Consider the following 24,661-nt stretch of genomic DNA (forward strand, 5'->3'; position numbering starts at 1 on the left):
AAATGGACAATATTAAAAATCTGTTATTTTGTATAGAAAATAGAAACACACACACACACACACACACACACACACACACACACACACACACACACACACACAGGGAGGAGGGGAAGGAAAGGGGAACTACTACTCGTCTCAAAGAGGTGTTTGAGTATATGAGAGAGGCAGAGAACATATGTGGCTTAGTTTGACCAGTTTAATACTCTTACAGTCAATACAAAAACATGTTTTGGAAAAAAAAATACGCAGTAGCTGCATTTCCATTACAGATTTGAGCAAAACTTTGGCGCAATTTTATAAATGTTGATTAAAAAATATTGCAAAATGACAGCGTTTCCATTAACCAATGTTATGCGACTGAAATTGATTTTTTTTCTCTCGCGATAAGTCAAGGCAATGGATTTTGTGGGATTTTGGCTATATTTAATTGAATGTAACCTGTTAACCTTCCATTGCTGTTTTGCGAAATAATTATTTTTCAAATTGCCTGAAAAACTGAAGTTGCGAATTGAAAATTTGACCAATGGAAATGTGCGCAAAAACTCTCATATATCACAAAAAGTTTTTACGCCTGCATGAGGTGATTTTTCAGGCAATTCAATAAAGGAATATTTAGCAAAACAGCAATGGAACCTTTTTTATTATTTATTTTTTTATTTTTTGCATTGACAGGTCACCTATAGTATAATATGACGGCATTTCCATTAACTGATGTTATGCGACTGAAATGTAATTTTTTCCTCTCGCGATAAACCATGGCAATGGATTTGTGTGGGATTTTGGATATATTTAATCAAATGTGACCTGTAAATGCTTAAAAAAAAAAAAAAAAAAAACATTAAATTGCTGTTTTGCAAAATATTCTTTTTTCGAATTTCCTGAAAAACCACCTTATGTGAGCGTAAAAACTTTTTTGCGATATATGGGAGTTTTTGCAAATTGATGCGTTTCCATTCGGCATTTTTTCAATTCACAATTTCAATTTGTGATGGATGGATGGATAGATAGATCTGTAGATGTAAATGTGTTTGTTACATTGTAATAACACTGTTATTAATAAGGAACAGAATTAAATTACCTCCGGTGCGATTTTATACAACTCTATTTGTCATTGTTACAGTATAATTATACAAATAAGTACTTAGTAACATTGATTTACAATATGTACTTAATACAAGGTAAGAATTATGGTTTGGTTTTGGGTTAGCTGCTTGTAATTCTGCATAATTTACTGTTATTACAGTTTGGACTACGGCGGCCAAGTGGCAAAAAAAATGGCATAGAAGCATATCCTAGTCTTCTGAAGCAATGCAATTGCTTCAAGCAGACTGAAAATGATGTCATAATTTGTACAAATCTTCCCTGTTCACCTCTCAAATCTAAAGATCCAATAGCTTTACTGGTTTATTAGTGATCATGGCATGTTTATGCGTTTGGGCGCACAGGAAAGAGCGGGTGAGATCACACTTTCTTAAGCAGCCGCTGGCTCCCTGTTTGGGCACGACAAGACACAAGATTCTAGCTGATGATAAGATAAGTATGTTTCAGCAGAGGCCGCTGCAAAGGAAATGCCTATCTGATGGGATTTTCACTTCTTATTTTGAATGGGAGGAAAAGACAGCAAAGAGGGTTTACTTTGGCAGCCTTGTAAACAACAGAGAAACAAAAAATTAATACTTACTTTGGAACAGTGACTGCTAGCCTATCGCTGAAGGACCTCAGTGGTGTTCAACAAATTTGTTTTTGTTTTCTTGTTTGTTTTTGCCTCTCAGTCCATTTCATTTTTTAAAAATCTGATATTTTGGATGCATTGGTTTCTGTGCACAAATCATTGTCTGAAATATTCATACAAATTATGTTATTTGTTATTGATTCGAGATGTCAAGGCAAATTGGTTTGATTGTATTAGTTGGATTTGGCTTACTACTCCAAAAGGGTATAGCTTTCTGTGGTTTAACCTCTTTATGATTTCTAAAACTGCATTTTTTGATGACAGTGAGAAGAACAGGAAGGGAGAACGCGATGCATGTTTGTGAAATGACAGTTTTTTGGGTGTGGAAGAAGAAATTGACAGTCAGATCTTCCACGCTTCCTCTCTTTTACTTTCTTTCCTCTCAGTGTTTCCCCCTTGGCCTTGTTTGTGAAGATTGTCTTCTTGAGTCGCGTGACCTCTGGCCCTTGGCCGCCGCTCACATGTTCGCAGCGAAGCCTCTTGATTGGATAATGCCAGTCTTCATGAAATGAGGTGAGGAAACTTTTGCTAAGTCTTGGCCTCGAGGCATTTTGTTCCTGTGTGGGTTGATGTAAGCCGTGCCAGCCGAACGTACAGCCAAAAAAGACAGCTGAAAGTATTTCCTATGTATTTCACTTTGACATGACTTTATCTGGTTTCTTTGGAATCTATTTGACTTATGTCATTCCAGTTCTTGTACACACAAAAATAGATCGAGTATAATGCAGCTTGGCGATATAATTTGGACCTGTTTTTTATTGATACAATGCACTTTTAACCCTACACTCTTAAAAATAAAGGTGCTTCACCATGCCATAGAAGAACCTTTTTGTCTAAATGGTTCCATAAAGACATCTGAAGAACCTTTTTGTTTCATAAAAGGTTTTTTGTGCCAAATAAGGTTCTTCAGATTATAAAAAGGTAAGCAAGAAATGGCTCTTTAAAGAACCTTTGACTGAATGGTTCTTTGTGGAACCAAAAATGTTTATTTTTAAAAGTTTTTTTTGTTTTATTTAAACATTTACTAATACTCTTTAAAATCACAAGTTGCATAACATTAGTTAATGCACTGTTAACTAACTTGAACATGGACATTTTATTAACTTAATAAGATTAATAAATGCTGTAAAAAATAATGCATTAACAATTAGACTTGTTATAGTATTATTAATACATTTACTACATGCAAAAGACACAAGACACAAGACATTTTAATTAAAAAAAAAAGTTTTGGGTCTGTTTGATCATGATCAGATTTATTACAAAGGGTATAAATTGATGTTGATATTAAATGAAAACAAAAATGATCAAACTAACTTTGAAGTCATTGTTTTCTGTTTCAGTATTTGTGTAGTTACTCAATTTTGCCTTTGAAGGTCAGTATGTGCTTGTTACATTGTAATTAGATTGGTAGTACTATTGAACAACATGGAATTACATTGTGAAGCAAATTGCTAATTGTCAGCATTGGTTCTATTCTAATGAATTAAACTGACAAATGTTTTACATGGACATAAAATATGTGGACATAATGTCATGTGTTCTATATATTTTGTCTGTGCTCAGCTGATGAATGTAAGGCGGATGTGTGAGCTGCAGATGCAGGCGCTGAAGGAGCTGCACAATGCCAGAAGATAATCAGACAGCTCCTCTGTAGAGCACTTCTCAAGGCAAGATGTGCTGTTTATTTTTCTTGGCGGTGGAAGCGCTTTGGCAGTGTGGTGTCGAAGACCACTCCAGTCACTTGAAACGCTGCGGGTCAAGGGTCAGAGTGCTTAAAGTGTAGCAATTGTGCTCTATGACAGACTTGAAGAGGCATAATTGTACGATAGTCAACCTTCGATTGTGAAAGCGATAACCAAAATAGCAGAGAAAACAAATGGATTTTAAAACATGCACATTCGCAGAAGAACATGAACTTTGCTTGTCCTAACCGGCCCGTGATGTATGTGACTCCCTAGTATGGATGAGCTAGTGTACAGTACTGCTGCATTATTCAGCGTGTTACTTTCACTTCGAGGTTAGTAGGTTTTCAAACATTTCAAAACTTACTACAGCCCATTTCACGTCCACTTCATTTGACTCACACCCCCCTCCCTCCCATCCTGACATGGTCCCAAAAGTGTAAGGTCATTATTAAAATTGTGCATCAATTAAGATAAGGAAAAATGACTTTCTCTGTCTAGCCTTTGAAGTCTGTGGTTTTCCCCTACGCTGCTGTTTCAGAGCAGACGCTGGAGAGGGGGTCGAGCGCACTTGGCATTGACTTTGATCTTGTAGTCAGACGGAAAAAAAAAATTCTTTTTTTTTTGTATGATGAAACTTACCTTCAGAAAGTCTGACATGAAGACAACACCTCGTAGATTAATGCAGCTTTGAGAATGCTTGGGTTTTCTCTTGGTGTGGGCGTCACGTGATCCCAGCTGTGATCTTTTCTTATATTTCTGTCAACCAATATGCCGTTTTCTAAAGTCTTTTTGACAAACCATTTTGTCACACAACTGGTTATGGATGTTTGTGATATTAATTTAGCAACGTTGGATTAATGGAAAGTGGCAAATGATATCATTCTGCAAAATATTACATTTCTTCTTGACATTTTTAGTGTCAAATGTTCAGTAAGCCACTAAAAGCACTTAGATTTTATTATGTTGGTTGTTGTGGGGCAGTTCAGAAATTACATGTCCAGTTGTGTGAAACAAATGAACATGAATCTGGCGATGTTTAAGTAACATTTGATGTTAAACACTCTTAAAAATAAAGGTGCCTTAAAAGGTTCTTCAAGCGATGCCATAGAAGAACCATTTTTGGTTCCACTAAGAACCATTCAGTCAAAGGTTCTTTAAAGAACCATCTTTCGTACATTTTTATAATCTGAAGAACCTTTTTTTCACCACAAAGAACCTTTTGTGAAACCGAAAGGTTCTGCAGATGTTAAAGGTTCCTTATGGAACCATTTAGACAAAAAAAAGTTGTTTACATACACTAAACCTAACCAATAATATTAACAAAAGCAAATAATGGGTAAAAAAACATATTTGCTGAAGCCACCATGACTTTATAGCTTGCTTACAAGTTGTTGAGCTCTTTTTTATTGAGTATTGTGACTCGTGTTTCACCAGACTCTTAAAGTGCATTACTGTACCAGGTGCACCAATGAGCAAGTTTACTACATTAGAAAAGCCATACATATGGAGCTGGTTATGTGATGCAACCATCAAAATATATTAAATTACCAATCATGCACTATGGTAAAAGTCTTCTGAGGTCATAACATAGTATTGTGCAAGGAACAGCATGGAATTTAGTATTTATTAGTCAATAATAAGCACTGTAATCACAATAAAAAGCCAGTCTTTTACTGAAACTACTGTTCATTTCAGCTGTAAATTGCAGTGAATTGTGTGTATTGGTGTGTTTGCAAAGTTTTGCAAAAATGTAGATAGAGGCATGTTTTTCCAATGAGCCTGGCTATACACCAGCACTGTTGGAGTGCATTAAGATAAAGTGTAGGACTCTGCTTAGGTATGTGCAAGAGAAAATGCTTTGTTTAAAATGTGATTAAATGTGCACAAATTTAAATACAGAAGCCAAAATGACAGTCACACACACAAAGCATTCATTTTACACTTAATTCAACTTAACTTAATTCAAACTATGTGCTAAAAAAAAAGAAATATTGTTTCCATCCAGTGAAACTATCACACACACACACACACACACACACACACACACACAGAGAGAGAGAGAGAGAGAGAGAGAGAGAGAGAGAGAGAGAGAGAGAGAGAGAGAGAGAGAGAGAGAGAGAGAGAGGACTTTAATATTTTGACATGAAGTCTTCCACACTCGGCCAAAAAAAGGAAACCAAACTTAATGGTAGCATGTAAACAAGAACTCTACCTAACCAGGTCAAATAAAGGAGCTGTTGACAGGGTCTTTCTGAACTCTGTGTGTAAGTGTGCTCTTGATTTCTTGGGGGTTCAGGGAGCGAGTAACAAGGACAAAGAGAAACATGGATGTTTGCCATACCTCACTAACATCAGTGAGGGACTATCAAGTGTCCATTCAGGCTTTTGACCATCGGCATTGGCATATGACTGCATTTCTTGTAGATTTTACCTTCCGCCTTACCTGTAACTTAAGCCAGTATTTTGTGCAGTACGCATTCCTGGAGACATTATAAAAAGTACGATATGAGTGAACTCTGCCAAATGTTTCAATTGAACAGATTTAATTTAAGCAATTCTCCAGGACCCCCACCCGTTTCTCCACTGTGTGCGCGAGTGCTTTCAGTGAGGTCGGTTGAATTTGATAAAACAAGACGTATTTGGTTTGTCTGAGGTTACTGCTGTGGCCCGTAACTGGATCCATATGAGAGTGATTGTCTCTGGTCATAATTTCGAATTAATTATTTGAAACATGCATTTCTGCATATGACATTTTTAGGGAGGATATTCAGACACTTGTGGCTTTTGATGAAGTCATACAAATACTCTTCTGAATCTCTAAAGGAAACATGTGAGATTAAAGCTTTGCTGTTTTTATTTGTTTTTGTCTGTTTTTGTTTTTACAGATGACACATCTGAGAAACAGAAGACTTCAGCAAAAGTTAGATTTTCTTTTTTAACTGTTGTGGAAATCTGGAGTATTGTCAGTGTATTCTCTATGGGAGCTGAGCAATGGGCTCCATGTAGGGATTGTGGGATTGAGAGCAGAGTAAAGCAAGCTGTAAGAGCAAAGAAGAGCTAAAGAATGCTGAACTTTATGTAAATGAGAGACAAAATCAGCCAGCAATTGCCTTAAATTGTATGCTGTAACATTGTGAGCATTTCATAATCTGCTGGATTTTGTACTTAAATCACATTGGTATAATTTGAAAGTGTACTTAAGTGTGTTCAGAAACATAGTTGCTCTATTTGAGTATACTAAAGTGGTCTTTTATTTAATTGCATATATGCATTTGGCAGGTCAAAGCAACGTATCCATTTGTTCTATTTTTGTATTTTTTAATCAGTTCTTGCTTCCCCTGGACGCATAACCTTGGTGTTGCTAGTGCTTACTGTTTAAGGTACAGAAAAGCTGTAATTAGATTGTAAAAATGCATGAAGAAATATACTATTAAGACTGGAAGTACACTACAAGAACACATTTCTTTGTTCACAAGTGGGTAGTGAAAGTCAAAAATGAACTTATCTACTTTGCTAATAGATTTTCATGGTTATATTGTGAATGATTCAACTGTGCATGTTATTCTGTGATGTACATTAAGGCGTCAAATCATTTACTCCGCCTCCAAAAACTCTGATTTTTTTAATTTCAGAAGACTTCGCCAAGCCATCTTATTTTTCAACCTCTCCATGCATCTACCTGTCAAATAAAGATCCAATGAAGTCCCATTTTTCATTTTCTTATTGAATATCCTGTTTCAGTTGGAAATGCATCATATTAGTGAAGCTACATGGGATGCGAACGCATGTTGACTTTAAAGCTGACTCTCCAGAACTCTGATGTGTGTGTGTGTGTGTGTGTGTGTGTGTGTGTGTGTGTGTGTGTGTGTGTGTGTGTGTGTGTGTGTGTGTGTGTGTGTGTGTGTGTGTGTGTGTGTGTGTGTGTGTGTTTATAACACTCCGCTTGAGGAGGTAAATCCTGGTTTCCTGGTATTCTGGACACAGGCAAAGATCATAATCAGAGTGGAAACATGAAATAATCTTGAGCAGAGAAAACCCCTGTACAGATATCTCCAGACACACGCATACATGCAGTCAGAGGAAGCCCTTTCTCCTGTTTGTCATCTATAGCATTTTGCCACAATTGTTTAAAATAGAATTATTTCTTAAACAATGTTTTTTTTTTAATTTTATTTTTTATTTTTTATATGTGTTTCCTTAAATCCCAAAGAAAGACAGCAGTGGGTGATAGGCAAAAATGCTAAATAAATGATGTAAAATAAGTAAAATGATTATCAGTATGTCACTGGTACTTTGCAAGATGAGATTAGGATGTTTATCAGACCTGTCCATCAAAACATTTCCAGCATTTTATACAAGTATGACACAAACTGTCCACTGCCATTGTTCTTTTTAGTAAAACAAACATGGTATTTCTAACCCACACACTCTCTAGCTACTGACACATTTGTTGGAGAAGAGTTTTTAACTAAAAATAAATAAATAAAATGAAATGTTACATAATAAATAAATAACATAAATCCCCATCTTATGCCTTGTCCCCGAGATCTCTGCACCTGTATACTGTATATAATGTATTTCAAGGCAGAAGAAGAGATCCAGGCTCAGATTTCCTGCATGTTTATACTGATCCTGGTCACAAAAACAGATCCTAGAGCCCTTGAAGAAAATTGGTGAACATCTGCCCGGGACTGTATGTATAAATCTCAGAGTGCTGATTATTATCAATTCCCATATAATACCTTATTTATGAGCATAGGAAGAGAACCCTCATCCTAGATCAGTACTTATTTTTTAAAGATAACGAGGTTTAGGAAATCTGATCCTGTGTACAGTAAGTCTTTAATATGCTAGATAAAATATAACAATATAATCATCTTATGCATATCTGTATTTGCAATGTCTAATTAGCATTCGTGTTTTTGGTTGTAACAACAGGCAGGCGATAATAAAGCCAAATGTGCGCATAACCATGCTGCATCAGTGACCTGTAACCAACATTAGTATTAAAAATATATAAAAGTATTATAAATAATTAATAAATACATTTTGATGTTATTTGGTCGAAGCATAATTCAACATATTATTATATAAATGTTACGCCTTTAAAGTGCGTTTAGAACCCCTGAATTGTAACACTTCATTAATATGCTTGCGCTTTGATTTTGTTGTGCACGTTGTTTGCAGTCTTAAACAAACTTACATAAGAAAAAGCTCACGCGTATTGTGAAAAGGAGAAAATGCATAAATGAGATGAAAAGAAATTCAGTTCTGAATGAGGCACAGCGCTGGAAAAGAAACCCAAACGGCATTTAATTGTATTTTTAAAGAACATTGTGGTTATTATTTCTATTGCCTTAAATCGTTTTAAAGTGAGTATCATTTAAAAGGTGCAACTATTTGTCCTTCATAAAAGCAGATATAAAACTATGGTAACACTTTATTTTACGGTTTCTTAACTAGTTGTTTATTAGTATGCATATTACTAGAATATTAGCCAGTTATTAGTACTAATTAGGCAAATTTTAATGCCTTATTCTACATGACCTTATTCTACATCCCAAATCCTACCCAATACCTAAACATAACAACTACCTTACTAACCATTAATAAGCAGCAAGTTAGGAATTTTTTGAGGAAAAAGTCGTAGTTAATACTGAATAAGTGTTCCCTATTCTAAAGTGTTACCAAAACGATATATATTAGTGACATTAATTATATATCCCAAATACATAGAACAAAACACACAGATAAATAAAAAACTAAAAAAAATAAACAATTTATAAACAACGAATAACGACGGAGCTTTTTTTTATTATTATTGGTGATTATATAGTTGTAGACTCAGCTTTCTATCAGAAGAAAAAAAAAACATTAAATTTTTATAAAGTCATTCCAACTTCATTGATTCGACTGAGTAATTTTTTTATGGTTAATGTCAGTCAACTAATCAGGGACACAAGTATTGTTTGTTTGTTTTTATTTTTTTAGTTAGTAGGAGCTTTTTAGTGACGCTTTTTAATCGGACGGGCCTAAATCTTTTAAAACATAATACCGACATTAACTCCAAATTAAATTTCGTTTCGATATTCACATCTACTTTAAAACTCGTGCAAATGTGTTTAATTAAGACATGCACAGAAGAGACAGTGACTTTTTGACCCGAGGGGGAAAAAAGCGCAGGTTCACATGCAGGTTTCATTCATCAAGACCTCTCACAAATGATCAAGTTTTTCCCTCTCTGGTTGAGGTAATTAAAATAGGAAAGGGCAGCCAAGACGTCAGGGGGAAAATCTGATCGTAAATTTAAGTTGGAGACAAAATCTTCTATGTCAAAGGAGCAGAATCGAGATATTCAGGTAAACGCGGCTATAATTAGAGCGGCTGCACATGAGCCCGTGGCTCGGCGAGGTGGGCTGAGGGTCTGGACTCAAGGCGAGCCTGTGTTAAGCTGCGCGTTTTCGTGCCAGGGTGCTTGGGTTATCCAAAGGTCGGTGGGCTCGGCCATTTCCCTTAAGTCTAAAATCACACTGGTCCCTTTATTCGCGCAAAGAGCGCCTTCCAAACGAGCAGGAGCCATGCGATGGGCGTGTGGGATGTATATGTGAGAGCTGCAGACTGGATGGAGATGCCAAGAAACGGCGGCTTGCGCCTTGCGATTGGTTAATTGCTGAGGCTTTCAGATGTTTTTGTTCAGTAGGCCGACCAATGTTTGCTAAATGTCTAAAACAAACGTGTAGAGAACTTACTGCTTTTGCTTTTTAATTAAATTAGGTGAAAACCTGTTGTCGACTCCGACTCCGTTTTGATTCTGTAACCTGAACTGCTGAATTCGCATCCCAAAAACTATTCTGCAGAGCTTCATCCGTGGGGAAGCCATTTATTCGGCTTAAATAGAAAAATCGCGGGTTTCGAAGTACGCTAAAAAGGAGGCAACGGGGTGGGATATTTTTTCAGGACAAGTCTTTGAGCCTTTAACTGGCAGTTTGACTGTCAGACAGAGCCTGAGTCTATGTGGACTCCTAATTGAAAACAGATGGCGCTTTGAGGTTGGGCTCTGTGCTGCAACTGTGAGTTCGAGACACTGCTCTTTTCCATTCAGCCTCAGCGCTCAGTCAAGCATACAGGTGCACGGTGTGTTTCTCTATCCCTCTCTCACCTCAACCCTTCTGTCCTCACTCAACCGGGAAATGGAAACGTCTATACCGACGCGGGTTGATCCAGAATGTGGGTTTGGTTTTAGCGCGTGACCTGGGCGATGCAAATGAATTGCATATTTGAGGATGAGCTTCACTTTACTGTTCATCCAATTGGTTAGGTTACACTGGCATCCATGTCAAAGCTAGTAATAATACAAACTATATAATAGTGTGAAATAATTTACGCTACACAATATCGTTATCAATTATACTGGTTTGTAATTTCAAAAACATAAGAACAGGAGAATATATGCGTGTTTCATTCATTCAAACAAAACTGTAAATAAGCCGCTACATATTCGAAATACATTTGAAGGACAATACGTTTTTGTTTTTTTTTTAGATTAAACGAAGTATGTTTAAAATACACTCAGTTTTGTATACGCAACAATATTTATGTATGCTATTTAATAAATGTCTGCCCATCCTCAAACAATACATAGGCGAAATCATCTAATCACAAGATGTTTTGTTTGCCTTTCAAGATGGTTGTAAAAATACTTAAATATGAACACATGTGATTATATAATGCCATATGTTATTATCTGTCATATTAGTGAAGAAAGATACAGACAGCATTCTGCTGTAGCAACAAACTCTTAAATATTGAAAATGTCTTTATTAAAAATTCACATCACATCCTTTGTTTTTATTTGTAGCTATATGCATTTTACAGTCTTTTTAACAAATCACACATTGTCATGAGCGGATAGTCTCAGCAGACCTAAAGCGCCAGCAATTTATCACGATCTTGACACTGAGACGGATATATAGGTAAACATAACGTAATATTCTTCATCTGTGCAATAACGAACGGAGACGTAAAAATAAATATAGTTCAGTGGGTAAACAGTTTAATAGATCGGTCCACGAGAGTTGATTTGAGAGCGTGATTCTGCTCGAGAAAAACTTACTTGCGCTATATGATTATTACATTTAATCAAACGAGCATTTTAGATATTTAATTAAAAATGTAATTTAAAAACGTACTAGAACTCTGGATATACTTAGATGTTGTTTGCATAATATATTTAGCTGTATACAATATGTTATCCACTACGTAAAGTATATGTTTTCATTTGCATTTGTTTGGTGTTTGTCAATAAACCTCAGTATACCGTTGTTGTGGCATTGGAAGAGATTATATAATCTCCATTGCATCGAGTTACGCTTCATATCAGCAAAATCAATTGCTTTTGCCTATTCTGTCAAATAAAATTATCATAAAATGTTCTTGTTAGTCGATATTTTTCTTCTCCCAGCATTAAACGGAAATTGAAATTGTGATGTTTTGACATCTAGGTAAAAATTGCTGTGGATAATAGGTACCTTTTTGATGTCTGATTTAAATCAATTATGAAAGCTGTATACGCGTACAGGAATGTAGCGGAATCATTTGGAAAACTAAGAATATTTTGTATTTACAAAGAATATAGGCTACATTGATATATAGACTAATATCAAAATGGCCGGCCCACCTAAATAAATGGACAGGAGGAAAGCAAAAAAATTGTAAAAGAAAAACAAGTGCTTGAAACACATCAAGTGTCTATAAAATAATGTTTACAGAGATCATCATGATTGTGTAGAATTTTATTAATAAACATGTGTAACATTTTAAAAACACGTTTTTTTGTTTTGTTTTTTGAACGGAAAATGTATTAAGAAAAACATTTTACAAATTGCTATAAATATTCTTTTGGAATTTATGTTTGCCGCTTTCATGTTGCTAAAAATGTGGCTCAGCTATGCTTCGTAAAAATGCAATATTTTTTAATCGTTTGGTGGCAAAATTTGAACAAATGCTGAAGAGAATTTAAAAAATGTAAACATCAAAGCAATCGATTGTCAAAGCGAAATAGGCCTTTCCTACGTTACACGCAGGCTATTAATCTTGTGTAAAACAGCTATGTTTCGTTTCCAAAACGAGAGATTGCAACACCTAAAAGACTCCAACCTCCAGTCTGGCGCAGGAATCAGGATCTCTCTCAGTCCAAGAGCTCGAATGAAAGCCTGCATGTGGAATTTCTAATGAAGGCCTGCAAGCAGCAAGACACACTTCTCTTCACCTGGACTGTCCTATAATTCAGAGCGCTCTGTTCAAGTCCGATAAGACTGCTCGTGAGGGAGCTCGAAATCATATAGATTTAAGAGGCTGATTTGGAGAACACAGCACGTTCATTTAGCTGTTCTCCTGCGGTATTGTTGATGGTGCTCCGGCGGCCGACATCCTCCCTGTTGACCCCCGTCCCCTTCTGCCTTTTCCGTCTCATGAAAAATGATTCCTGCGCACTGATTGAATTTTATTCCTTCCTGACCTGGCCCGTTCTGTGAGGGCGCCATCAATCTTGGGCTTAACACGACGTTTGTTTATTACTCGGGAAAGGCTCTAATGACTTTTATGAGCATGATTACAACTTTTTTTGTGGGGAGAGAATGCGCTGTGGAAGCCCAAAATTCATTGTGACCAGAGGCACATGCGCGGCACAAATTATCTCTCTAACTAAATTTGTAAGCGTCATGTTTCAAATATGAACGCCTTCTGATAGTAAATTATAATTATTATTATAATTACTGTTATAATCATCAATAACAACAATAATAATAATAATAAACAACATATGCCTGCCAATTATAAAAAAATGCTCCACAATTGTTCATCATGAATATTTACACATGAATGTCTAAACAGTTAGTGTGACTACTATTTAAAAGTAAAATTTTAAACAAACGGAATATGGGCACATTTACCACATACCATCCCGAGTGAACTAGGCAAATCCGAGACGTTTTGTTGACGCACGCTTGTTAATTGGCCGATTAATTAACCGCTGTAATCACTACCAACAGCTCATGCAATGAAAATATGTGAGGCAATGAGAACACGTGTGCATTTGCCCTCAAGGTCTTTGGGCCTATCACTAGGCCGCAGACTAACATAAATACATAATATAATATTATGTGTAAATGATAATAATAATAAACATATGTAAACTTAAACCTTTAACACATTTAAGTATCAGCGAGCGTTCATACACTGAAAAAAATGGTAACATCTAAGTTAACTGGTTTAATTTAAGTCAAAATATTATTTAATATTTCTGAATCAAGCTAAATACATTCATACCAATACAACTCTTAATTTGTGAGTTCAATTAAATAGAAATTGCGCTTTAATGTAGCACTTTTAATAGTAAATGCACTATATACTTCATATTTCGCTTAATTGTTCTGAAAATTGTATCATTTCAAAAAGCCTCTAAATGTTTGTGGCATCACATCTAAAAAAAAGTGAATAAAAATAAAAGAAGATGCCACTTGCTTATTCCCAAATAGCACTTCAGAATAAATGTGAATAAAAAACTTAAACATACGAGCATTTTAGTGACGCATTTCTTTAACCTGACTGGGGGGTGTTTAAATAAACGTCAGAAGATATAACTTAATATAATCTGCATCTTTTTCTTTTTTAAAACTGTACACAGGTGGTTTTAGGCCTTTTCTGAGGACGCGCCTCTGAAGTATTATTTTTATGAGCCCAAATGCTGCGCCTTCTAAAAGTCCTGCTGAATTCTCTCGTGGTGATTTGAGTATGGCATGTCTGGTATGATATTAACCAAGCTATGCGCAAGTAAACACGTGGACACTGAATTACAATGACCGAAACGCTGTTCCCAAACGCCTCAGGTCACGCTGATGACAGACAGTCCAAGTCTGCATATGGAGTTGCGTAAGAGCAAATAATGACAAAACACCTTGTTACCTCACAGCAATTCAAATATAAATTACAGGGCAATATTTGATTTTATTACTATCACTGCTACTGCTCTGTAAATACAGAAAATACGCAGCTTTGTCTGGTCTGAACCTTCAAAATGATTTTGATGGTGTAACCTAGAGACATAAATTTGATTCAGTCACATTAAATAATATTTTGACTTAAAACCAGATGAATTAGATGCTACCACATTAACCACATTTTTAGCTTACAACTGAACATGTTTACAGTTACTAAACAGATCATAAGAATAATAAGAATAATAAGATTATAAGCCTGAATTCGCCTTGCTTAATTGCGGGCCGTAGATTCTTGAGAATCTGAATTTAATTAAATCACGCGATATTTTCATATTTTATGTCCAATATATTTATTAAGTATAAACAAAATATGCGTAAAATGTTGTTAAATTTTGCTAAACAAAGTTGTGTAATGAGTAATGATAAAATGACTAAAACTAAGACATAAATAACAATTAATGAATAACATTTATTTAAAGAAAAATCTCAAACTGATGAATGCATATTTAGTATTGCACGGTTCCATAAAATGCTGTAAAATTAATTTGCTTGCATGGCCTATTATTATTTTCTTATGCTTGATCAGAGCACATTTATTCGTTTCTTGCTGCATTTTAGGATTAGACGGGCGTTTGGATCAAGAAACGTTCAACTTATGCCACAGCAAAGCCGAATAGCATCGACTCGCTTATTTGGATCATTTATGTAGGTAACTGGCTTCAAACTTTCTTCAAGCTACTGTGCTCTAAATACATTATTGCTCTATACTAGCACACAGCTCTGTTCCTGACAGAGGTTTAAGAAATCAGCCGTAGCCTAATTTTAACTCAAATAGCATGGCAATTTATTAAACAAACAATGCAATTCCTTCAGAATACTTTTTCAACAAAAGGAGATAATTTGAAAGAATATGGCGTTATACATGTTCCGTTCCTTGTTATAGTGGAACATTTGGACAATGAATGCAGTTCAATTTAGAAACACTTTTTGGTGTTTGGTCCATAATATCCGGCTACACTTTAGAAATAAATTACTATATGCAATTTACACGTAATAACAAGTCCATAAACGTCTGACGCATGTCAGCACAGCCCAGCATATAGCTCACAAAAACGAAGAAGACTTACGTGTTATTCGAAGTAACACTGTCCTTAACAAACCAAGATCAAGTGTGTCTGACTCTCGCGTTTGTTCGGTTTCTTTTCAGTCCATCACGGGGGTAGATTCGGTAAATATCAACGTCTCTCGGTATCGAGAAAAGGGAAAATCAACAACAACAAAACGAAGAAGAAGGAGAGCGAAAAAGACTTGTTTGGTCAAAACTTGCTGCAGTCATACACAAAAGCCCCTGACGTGCGGTAGATGGGCTGACTCGGGGGAAACGACATTTGACAGCTGTTATTCCCGTTCACCGGTGAATTATTCAGACCGATTCTCTGCGATTCAAACATCTCTCGAACCGAATGGAAGTTCTGCTGCTGCGCCGGGTACGTGGCGCCTAGATGGCCAATGTCTCCGGCCTGGTTTAGGTACCATGAGGCCAGGCGCCCTTGGTGCGGATGGTGGCCCTCCTGGGCCGAGCTGAGATTCCCGTGGTTTAACGACGACGTGGTGGTCGTGATCGAGTAATCAGGCAGAGTTTCGTCCACGGTGGTAGTGGCCGCCAAGTGGCCTGAGCGATCTCCGCCCGCGTACAAGCTCATGGCCTGCATGTTGCAATGATAGGTGGCGTTGGAGGTAGTCGAGATAGAGTTCTGGCTGCAGGGCGAGCTATACACGGACGTCTGATTGGGCGAATAGTTCAGGGACAACGTGGGAGTTATACCTGTCCGTGATGGGGCCACGAGAGACGGGGTGAGCTCGCCGGAGCTCTGAGGCGAGCCGCGTAGGGAGGTCATGATGTTATCCACGCTGAAGCCCTGCGCGGGGGCCTGGCCGTGGTGGTGATGCTGTTGTTGCTGCTGCTGCTGCTGCTGCTGTTCTCCGGCGCTGTCCAGGCTCAGAGAGCGGGTGGATGGGATGCTGTGCGGACTGCCGCTCGACATGCTGCTGCTGCTGTCAGGGCTCTCAATCTTGGGAACAGTTCTTAGCGTGGGCGAAACAGCCTGCGGCGGCGTGGACGTGCCGTTCTCGGTTTTAATGTCCTGAATGCGCACGGGCTGCGAGCCCGGCACCGACTGTTCCTGGTCGCGGCCCGCCTGCTGCTGCTGCGGCTGCTGGTTCTGCTGCTGGCGGGAAGGCGCCTCCTTGACGTTTCGCTCTTCCTTATCCTTCAATGCGTCCTTCTTTTTGAAACGCCTCCGTCGCCTCAAAAAGCTGCCGTTCTCAAACATATTATACGAGTCCGGGTCGAGAGTCCAATAGCTGCCTTTGCCAGGTTTTTTGTCATCTCGGGGCACTTTGACAAAGCACTCGTTCAGGGACAGATTGTGTCTGATACTGTTCTGCCAGCCCTGCTTGTTGTCCCGATAAAAGGGAAAGCGCTCCATTATGAACTGATAAATACCGTTTAGGGTCACCTTCTTGTCCGGGGAGTTCTGGATGGCCATAGTGATGAGCGCGATGTAACTGTACGGAGGTTTTACCATATCCTTGGGCTGCGGCTGCGGCGTGTACGGTCCGTACGCCCTCGCCATGCTGGCAGGGTACTGGTCATGGGCCGCGTGAGAGTACATGCTCATGGGGGTTGGCATCCCGGTGTACCCCCCTCCGGCGGCGGCCCGGTAATAACTTTGGTCGCTGCTGATGTACGGCACGACTCCCAGCGAGTTGGGACTGGAGACGGAATAGCGCGCCTGCATGACTTCTCTCCAAACGGTGCTGGCGAAGAACAGACGTCAAAGAGTCTGAAGCAATCCACAAGTCCGCTTGAAATGCGCCTCCTCTGAAACTGGGAAGGCAGTCCACCAGAGAGTCCACGTTCTGCCACCGTATTTACAAAATGTGACTATTGGACCGGGTGTGGATTGGACTCGCGTGCTGGCCACCTCTTTCTGTCGGAGCGCGCATTGGAAAACTTCTGAACGCTAAGCATCGGTCACTACATAATACTTTTGCGCACTTCAATTCTTTTCCCCTTTTGCTGCCAGTAAGACTCCTCCCAATAACATCTAAGTTGTCCAATGGGAGGTCGGGCCGTGCAAAGCGAGCGGCCACACACAAGGTTGAAGAAAAACGAGAGGTGTTGGGACGTCCCAGCCCACCCTAGCCAAACACACACTTCTCCAGACCTTAAAGAACCAGGCTCTCCACAAACTACGCACCAGATCGAAAATACTTTAATGGAGAGATTAGAATACAGAATGTTAGAATATATTATTAGGGTATTTTTCTATTATAAATAATATCGAGTGTAATCTAACGCTATTACATGCATATATAAATAACGAATAATTGTAAAAAATACGAAAGCGTTCAACATACCACTTTCCTGAATTATTCGATTTATTAATTTATACATAAACGTTTAAACAAGCTTTGATCCAGCCATAGTGCAAACAAGTGCTAATAATGAATTGCAATGGCTTGTATTTCGCACCAGCCCATTAGAAGTGTTGGAGAACATTTGTTTTCAAATAATCAATATGGGAATTAGCGTAAATAATCTCCGGCTTCCTGCATTTTAAGTCGTAATGCTAGTTCTTCATTAACACTGGCTGTTAGTTAACGGTCTCAATCAACACTGGTGAGCGGATCAAAGCCCATCATCCCGGGCAGAGAGCTCATTATGCTGGAATTAAGTAAGTTAAGACACTGGAGAAAGAGCCGAGGTGCGAAAGTTTGCTCCAAGTGCGAGCGAGATTAAAAGCCCAGAGAAACAAATGGGTAAAGCAAAACACCTCACATGTGTCACCATTGGTCAAACGGGTGAGAATCATGCTATCCTTCACCTTAGCGCCTCTGCGCTGTTTTATGGCATGCCAATAAAAGCGGTGTCTTCACGAAATGCTTTACTTCCATAGTAACTTAAATGTTTATTTATCTGGCATTAAGGATTTAACGGATTGCGAGCACTTTAAAATGGTGATACCATTATTGGCATTCATTTACAAAATTGCAAAATACAAATAATTATTTTTATTATTATTATTATTATTATTATTATTATTATTATTAAATTCTAATTACTATTTAAAAAATGTATCCTTCAACTTAAATCTGCACTTAAACGCGTCCTCAAGCTCATTTAATTTGTGTTTATAAAGCGGGCCTAAAAAGTGCGAAAGCATATTGTGGACCACGCGAGTATTATTTCGAGGTAAAACCCAAACAATCCGTCCTAATTCTTTAAATGTACGACGGCCACGCATCCTTTATGAAAGGAAGACCGGGGGAGGGACACAACATTTAATTGTGAATGATAATTGTGAGGCCAAGTTGCGGTCACAATATCTTCCTAATCCCCCACAGGTCGCTCTGATTAAGTGACCATGGACTAGTTGATACTTCACTGGTTTCTCCTTACAGGGACCCGGGCATGAACTTTTTCTTGTGCCCCAGGCTATTTGTACAATTCAGTGCGCGCCTCTTACTTAACCCCAAACTCCTGCCCACCCCGAACTCCCATTCCAGCCAATTAAACCAGCTACCTCTGGGTAACTCGAAAACAGGACTGTTAAAGCCTGATGTAATTGTGAAGTAAAATAAATGGTTTAGTCTTGATAATTTGTCAACACAGATCAGGCAATTATTTTTTATTCATTTTCTTTTTAGAGGTAAAATGGACAGCATATACAAGACTCATTAAAAAGTTTGTCACGGTAAAAATGTTTTGTCAGCTAAATGTGAAAAATATGATTAATGCCACTGAATCAATATGACTATATTATGTTACACCAAAAAAGTTAACTTCAAAGATTGGATCAAGTACTAAACTATAACTAAATACTCTAACAATTGTGTGTAACCAGTTATTAACAGTAATAGTATAAAGCAACAGCACGATTCCGTCTCTCGTTTCTACTAAACTGTGGCTGTAGTGAATTACAGACTATAATACTTTTTACAAAACAACGTTCTCTTGGTGTTTTTTAAAATACAGAATTTGTCATGTAATTAATATTTTTTGTTTGATCGCTTTATTTATTCTTTATTTATTCTTTATATGCATGGCGATACTCGGGCAATTCTATAATTTCTATAATTATCAAATAAAACTGATTACCTTTGCTATATGAAAAGAGGCCCAATTTTATAACATATTGTAATACTGATATGCGCGAATTAAGCTGTACAATTTTGTAAAAGCGTCCCGATAAAACCAAACATTGTTTCCCTGCATGTACAAAAACCGTTTAATACATTGGCCTTTACAGAAATGAGCAAAAATATCGATGTTTTTTGTATGGAATGTTCCCCTCTGAGGTTGGTGAAGCATCGGGATCCCAAATAAAGACTGCAAAAGCCATAAAATGTATAAATTATACAAAGAAATACTGAGGAGTTCTGAGAAACCAAACGAAGAAACGTTTAAAAAAAAAAAAAGGAAAAACGTAAAAAGTAAAAAAAAAAAAAAAAAAAAAAAAAACCGTAAATGCAACAGGCTTTGGATAGTTTTGGCATGATTGTCCGAAAGGAGAGGAAGCCTTTTGATGGTCACAGAGTAAAGAAACAGTTCTGCGTCCTGTGCTCTTAGCGCCTCCTTTCGATCACTATCATCAGTGTAGGCAAATGTACATATCTAGATTATCTGACACAGGTTTTATGAGTTACACAAGTATAAAAGAGTAAATAAACATAACAATCAAATAAAATGATTTAAAAAAAATAATAAATGGTTGAAGAATATAAGTCAAACAAATAAATTGTAATGCGCTTCACAATGACAGCAAATATATATGCACACACACATATACACATAATTACAAAGGAAAAAAATAAGGAATATAGTTTCACGAAACATAGTACAAATATAGCCTACTTTTCTGTTTTAGCCTCTTTTCTTGTCGACTTTTTTGCAGGCGTAGTAATTCCAGACAATGCAAATCTACATTGCATTAACTTGCTTGACATTGCTACCCTCTTGTGTTCATTATGAAGATTTTTTCCACGAAAGATAGGTACTTGACTAAAAAAATAAAAAATAAAAAAAAATATAAAAAAAAATAAAAGAACTTAAATAAATAATTACTTAGTAACTCCTCATTTGCAAGTTACATTTTCACCCAACAAATATTCTACCTATAAAATGTCCCAAACAACTTGGGATGGCTTTGGTGACAACACAGGAATAAACTAATTGACCAGGGGCCCGTTAAGCATCATAAAGTCTCATTTGGGGCATTTAAATGATATGCAAAGCAAGTAGAGATGTGGACTTGTAACAAATGGAATGGACTCAAAACTGTCTCATATATAGTTTTTTTGTTGTTGATGAAGATTATGCTCAGCTAAAAAGCCAGTCAGTGCTCGTTTTTGTAATGCTTTTATTCAAAAGCAATGCAGTTGTCCAAAAAAATAAAATAAAAAAATAAAACTGTGTACAAGTATACAGTCAAACCAAAAATGATTTAGACTCCAGATATTTTTTTTACTAATGGGTGCAGGACACTATAGTTCATTTATGTGAGAACAGCAAAATAAAGTTATATTATATCCAAAAATTCTTCATAGAGTGGACTACTAGTAAAATTGATACAAATTTGAGACCAAAATTATTCAGACACTTTGACCTGACCAAGTTTTGCTTAAGTGCTTTTTTTCTTGAATTGCTAATGCAACAATTTACACCACAGACTGAACAAAATTAACCACTACTTGGTAATTGGTTGACCTAAATTGGAAGTATCTTAAATTTAACAGCTGACAGCTAGTCAACCTAATTCATTTGTGAGACAGTCTAACAGAAGGATGGCATTATCAAGATGAATTTGTTCTAACACAGTTTAACTCTGAGTTCTTGTCACATTTTATTACCATTTTTTAAACTATAGTGAATAAACTGCTATAATGTGAGAAATGACAGTCTGAATAAATTTTGGTTTGGCTGTATGTAGCATAAATCAAATGGCTTCCTTTATACATTCATATTGACCAGTGTTTTTTAATCCACGTTTATATGCTTTCATGGTAGTCTGTAACACTGTATTACCAGGGCTGTCCAGTCCTGCACCTGGAGGACCAGCATCCAGTTTATATTCCAATCAGAGGTGAATGGTGCTACACTCTACTGACTCTAAAGTGAAGGGCCCTTGGGATTTTTAGGGAGCATGGCAATTGTGCAGGGCCGGCCGCTGGCATAAACGGTCTATGCGGTTGTTTAGGGCCACAACCACTAGAGGGGGGGCCACACGATCAGTGTGTGACTGGATTTTTGACCTTCTCTTTATTTTAATATATACTACAATCGCGGAAATATATCCGTTTAAACAGACGTATCAGTACAGGGGTGAAAAAAAAAAACTAGTAAAGTAAATAAGTAAGTTTGTGACCGCTCCGGCGCTCCCTCCTCCGTGCGTAACCATGGCAACAACGCAGCCGGCGCAGCGGTCAGTAACCGCGGCATTGTGGATATCGTTATTTCGCAAATTAACAACACAAGAGATGGCTCCTAAAAGAAAATTCCCGAGTGGTGCCGAAGGACGAAAAAAAAAGAAAAATTGAAACGGAAAGAAGATCACAAGATAAAGGTATGTTATAATGTGACTGGTCCATTTCATTTCACTCAGATTAAATAATCCGCCGTTTTTCTTGCTAGCATGCTGCGTGCTAACAAGAAAAACGGCACACAGCATTGCAGTGAGTTATTCTAAAAAAATAGCATAATGAGAGCTCTTTCATGTCTTATCCGACACATCGCAACACAGCAGGGGGTTATTTAATTTAATAATAAGCTAGCTGGTAAACTAGTCGGGCTCTCTGGCTGCATGTCACGTCAGAGAAATTATAGTGTAAATTTGTTGACTTTATTATTTATCATTTTGAATATTTTCCACTTATTAATCATTGCTATTGGTCAAAATATTTTAGTTTTTATTGGTGTTCATTTGTCATTGTTTTTACTTAAAAGCTTTGTTACATGCAAGTTATTTGCTTTTATAGTTTATGTTGATTTTGTGATTTTGTTGATTTTGACTATTTCTTATTATTTGCAGTGCTTTCAAAATTTGATATATATTTTAATATAATGAGACATTGTTTTAAAATAAAGTAATATAGTTGTTGTTAATTCAAGTGCATGTGTGTTCATTCAGTTACGAGCAGTGGTGTTATTTGGTGGTTGCCCTGTGAGTGTTTTGGGGCCACACACAAAATCTTGCTTAGGGCCACCAAAATCCTAGGGCCGGCCCTGCAATTGTGTCTCATAATATAAGAATGTGGGCAATGGAAGCCAAGACAGGGACCTCATTTTGAAGGCTGCGCCCTCTAGAGGTCGCATTGAGACACAGCAAATGTTATTCCTTATTACACAAATACCTAGAATATTACCATTACAACACGTGGCATCCATCACCTCATTAGCTTTTTTTTTTTACAACAGGCTTTAGGTTTCAAAGCTCATTCAAAAGACGTCGGATTCTATTAATTTACCTTTTATCATCTAGGTAAAATACGCTATATCTCTTGTGTCTGCTCTTTGTTTCTCCACACACACACATGCCATTCACTTGCATAGAAACTTGTATACGCTGCCTGTTGACTTGGCTATGACAATTAACAATAAAGGGTTTGCACTTAAGTTACGGTTTGATATTGATATTGTGGCCATATTGGAGATGCTCAGATGTAAACAACATCATGGATTGCACAGGTAATGTACTATTGAATACCTTGTTCTGATCATTTATGCTGAAATCATATAGAGAAGAACTTAGTAGGCAGGAAAGGGTGCCGTGTTTTCACAAACTACGCTCTTAAAAATAAAGGTGCTTCACGATGCCCTAGAAGAACCCTTTTTGTTAAAATGTTTCCATAAAGAAACTTGAACATCTGAAGAACCTTTCTGTTTCACAAAAAGTTATTTGTGGTAAAAGAAGGTTCTTAAGATTATAAAAAGGTAAGAAAGAGATGGTTGTTTAAAGACACTTTGACTGAATGGTTCTTTGTGGCATCGCTGTGAAGAACCCTTAAAGCACCTTTATTTTTACAAGTGTAAGTTAGTAGGTGGTAAACATATGTACAACCATTTTTAATTAAGATATTAGCCTATTTCACCTACCTCAACAGAAATGATAATAACAACACAAATGTTCCTTTAAAAAGTAATAGATTTCAAATGCATTAATTCTATTAAGTCTATTAACATATTTACTGACACATCGCTTGAGACTTACTGATATAAAAATGATTAAAAGTTGTAATTAAACTTTATGTGGAGTACTACTTGTCCAGAAAAATGAAACAAAAGCACGCACATCAGTCTCAAATGGGTGCTCGACTAAAAAGCAACAAGTACAAAATAAAGTGTAAAGTCGGCAACACCAAGGCTCCAATAGTCTGATGAAGAGCCTGCGTGCTCGAAACGTCACATACACAATGCGAAAGTTGTTTATTATTTTATTTTTATTGTTATTTTTGATATTTTTGGAGCTTTGGTGTTGCCGACTTTACACTTTATTGAGTACTACTTGTGCACAATGCACATTTCTTAATATTAAGCCTAAAATACGTTTTAATCTCACTATTAATAAGGATTGTGTGATCTTTAAATAATATCAGTATTTAAATGTAAAATATTTAAAGTGTACCAAAAGTATACTTATATATTTAAATATTTCTCTATTAATCTATTAGTCTGTACAGTGACCAGGAGGGGACTTGTTTGGTTCACTTAATTTTGACCAGGTAAGGGCATCCTTATGTCGTGGCCACGAGATGCTATCATGAGGAAACGACAGTGCTTTTAAGACTCTGTGCTTTTAACAGCTTAAGTTATTCTAGTTTTATTGTGTTGTTTTAAGTTCCTTGCGAATTTGTAAATACACTTATTTATTCAGTTTACTTTTTGTCGTAGTCTTATCTTTTTAAATCACTTATTTTATCTCTCACAGTATAATCTGACCCCATTTTAAATCCATGTAATTTGACTGATAAGGCCGATCGTTACATATGGCCATAACTTCTTATGTTGAGGGAACGATATATTTTTCTCGTGGCCACGTAAACAAACCTGCGGTTATTAGCCTCCACAATGTGCATTTAAAATATTCAATGCAGGGACAACCGTTGAATAACCCTTACATAAGCATCAGGGGCGCCGCTAAGGGGGGGGGGGGGGGGTGGAGTTAGGATGATTCTAAGGG

The 24,661-nt window shown here is 37.1% G+C and overlaps 1 protein-coding gene across 1 annotated transcript; it reads right to left on the reverse strand.

Moving 5' to 3' along the window:
• Positions 1 to 15,240: 15,240 nt before the first annotated feature.
• foxc1a (forkhead box C1a) lies at positions 15,241 to 17,444 on the reverse strand. Its single transcript, XM_073849259.1, has one exon. It carries the CDS (start codon positions 17,219 to 17,221, stop codon positions 15,737 to 15,739), a length of 1,485 nt encoding a protein of 494 aa, XP_073705360.1. The 5' UTR covers positions 17,222 to 17,444; the 3' UTR covers positions 15,241 to 15,736.
• Between the last annotated feature and the right edge of the window lie 7,217 nt (positions 17,445 to 24,661).

The sequence above is a fragment of the Garra rufa genome, chromosome 10 (genome assembly GCF_049309525.1).
Source record: "Garra rufa chromosome 10, GarRuf1.0, whole genome shotgun sequence".
Taxonomy (NCBI): domain Eukaryota; kingdom Metazoa; phylum Chordata; class Actinopteri; order Cypriniformes; family Cyprinidae; genus Garra; species Garra rufa.

Bases quoted from the DNA above. Each gene is read 5' to 3' on its own strand.
- foxc1a (XM_073849259.1), bottom strand. From the start codon at position 17,221: ATGCAGGCGCGCTATTCCGTCTCCAGTCCCAACTCGCTGGGAGTCGTG.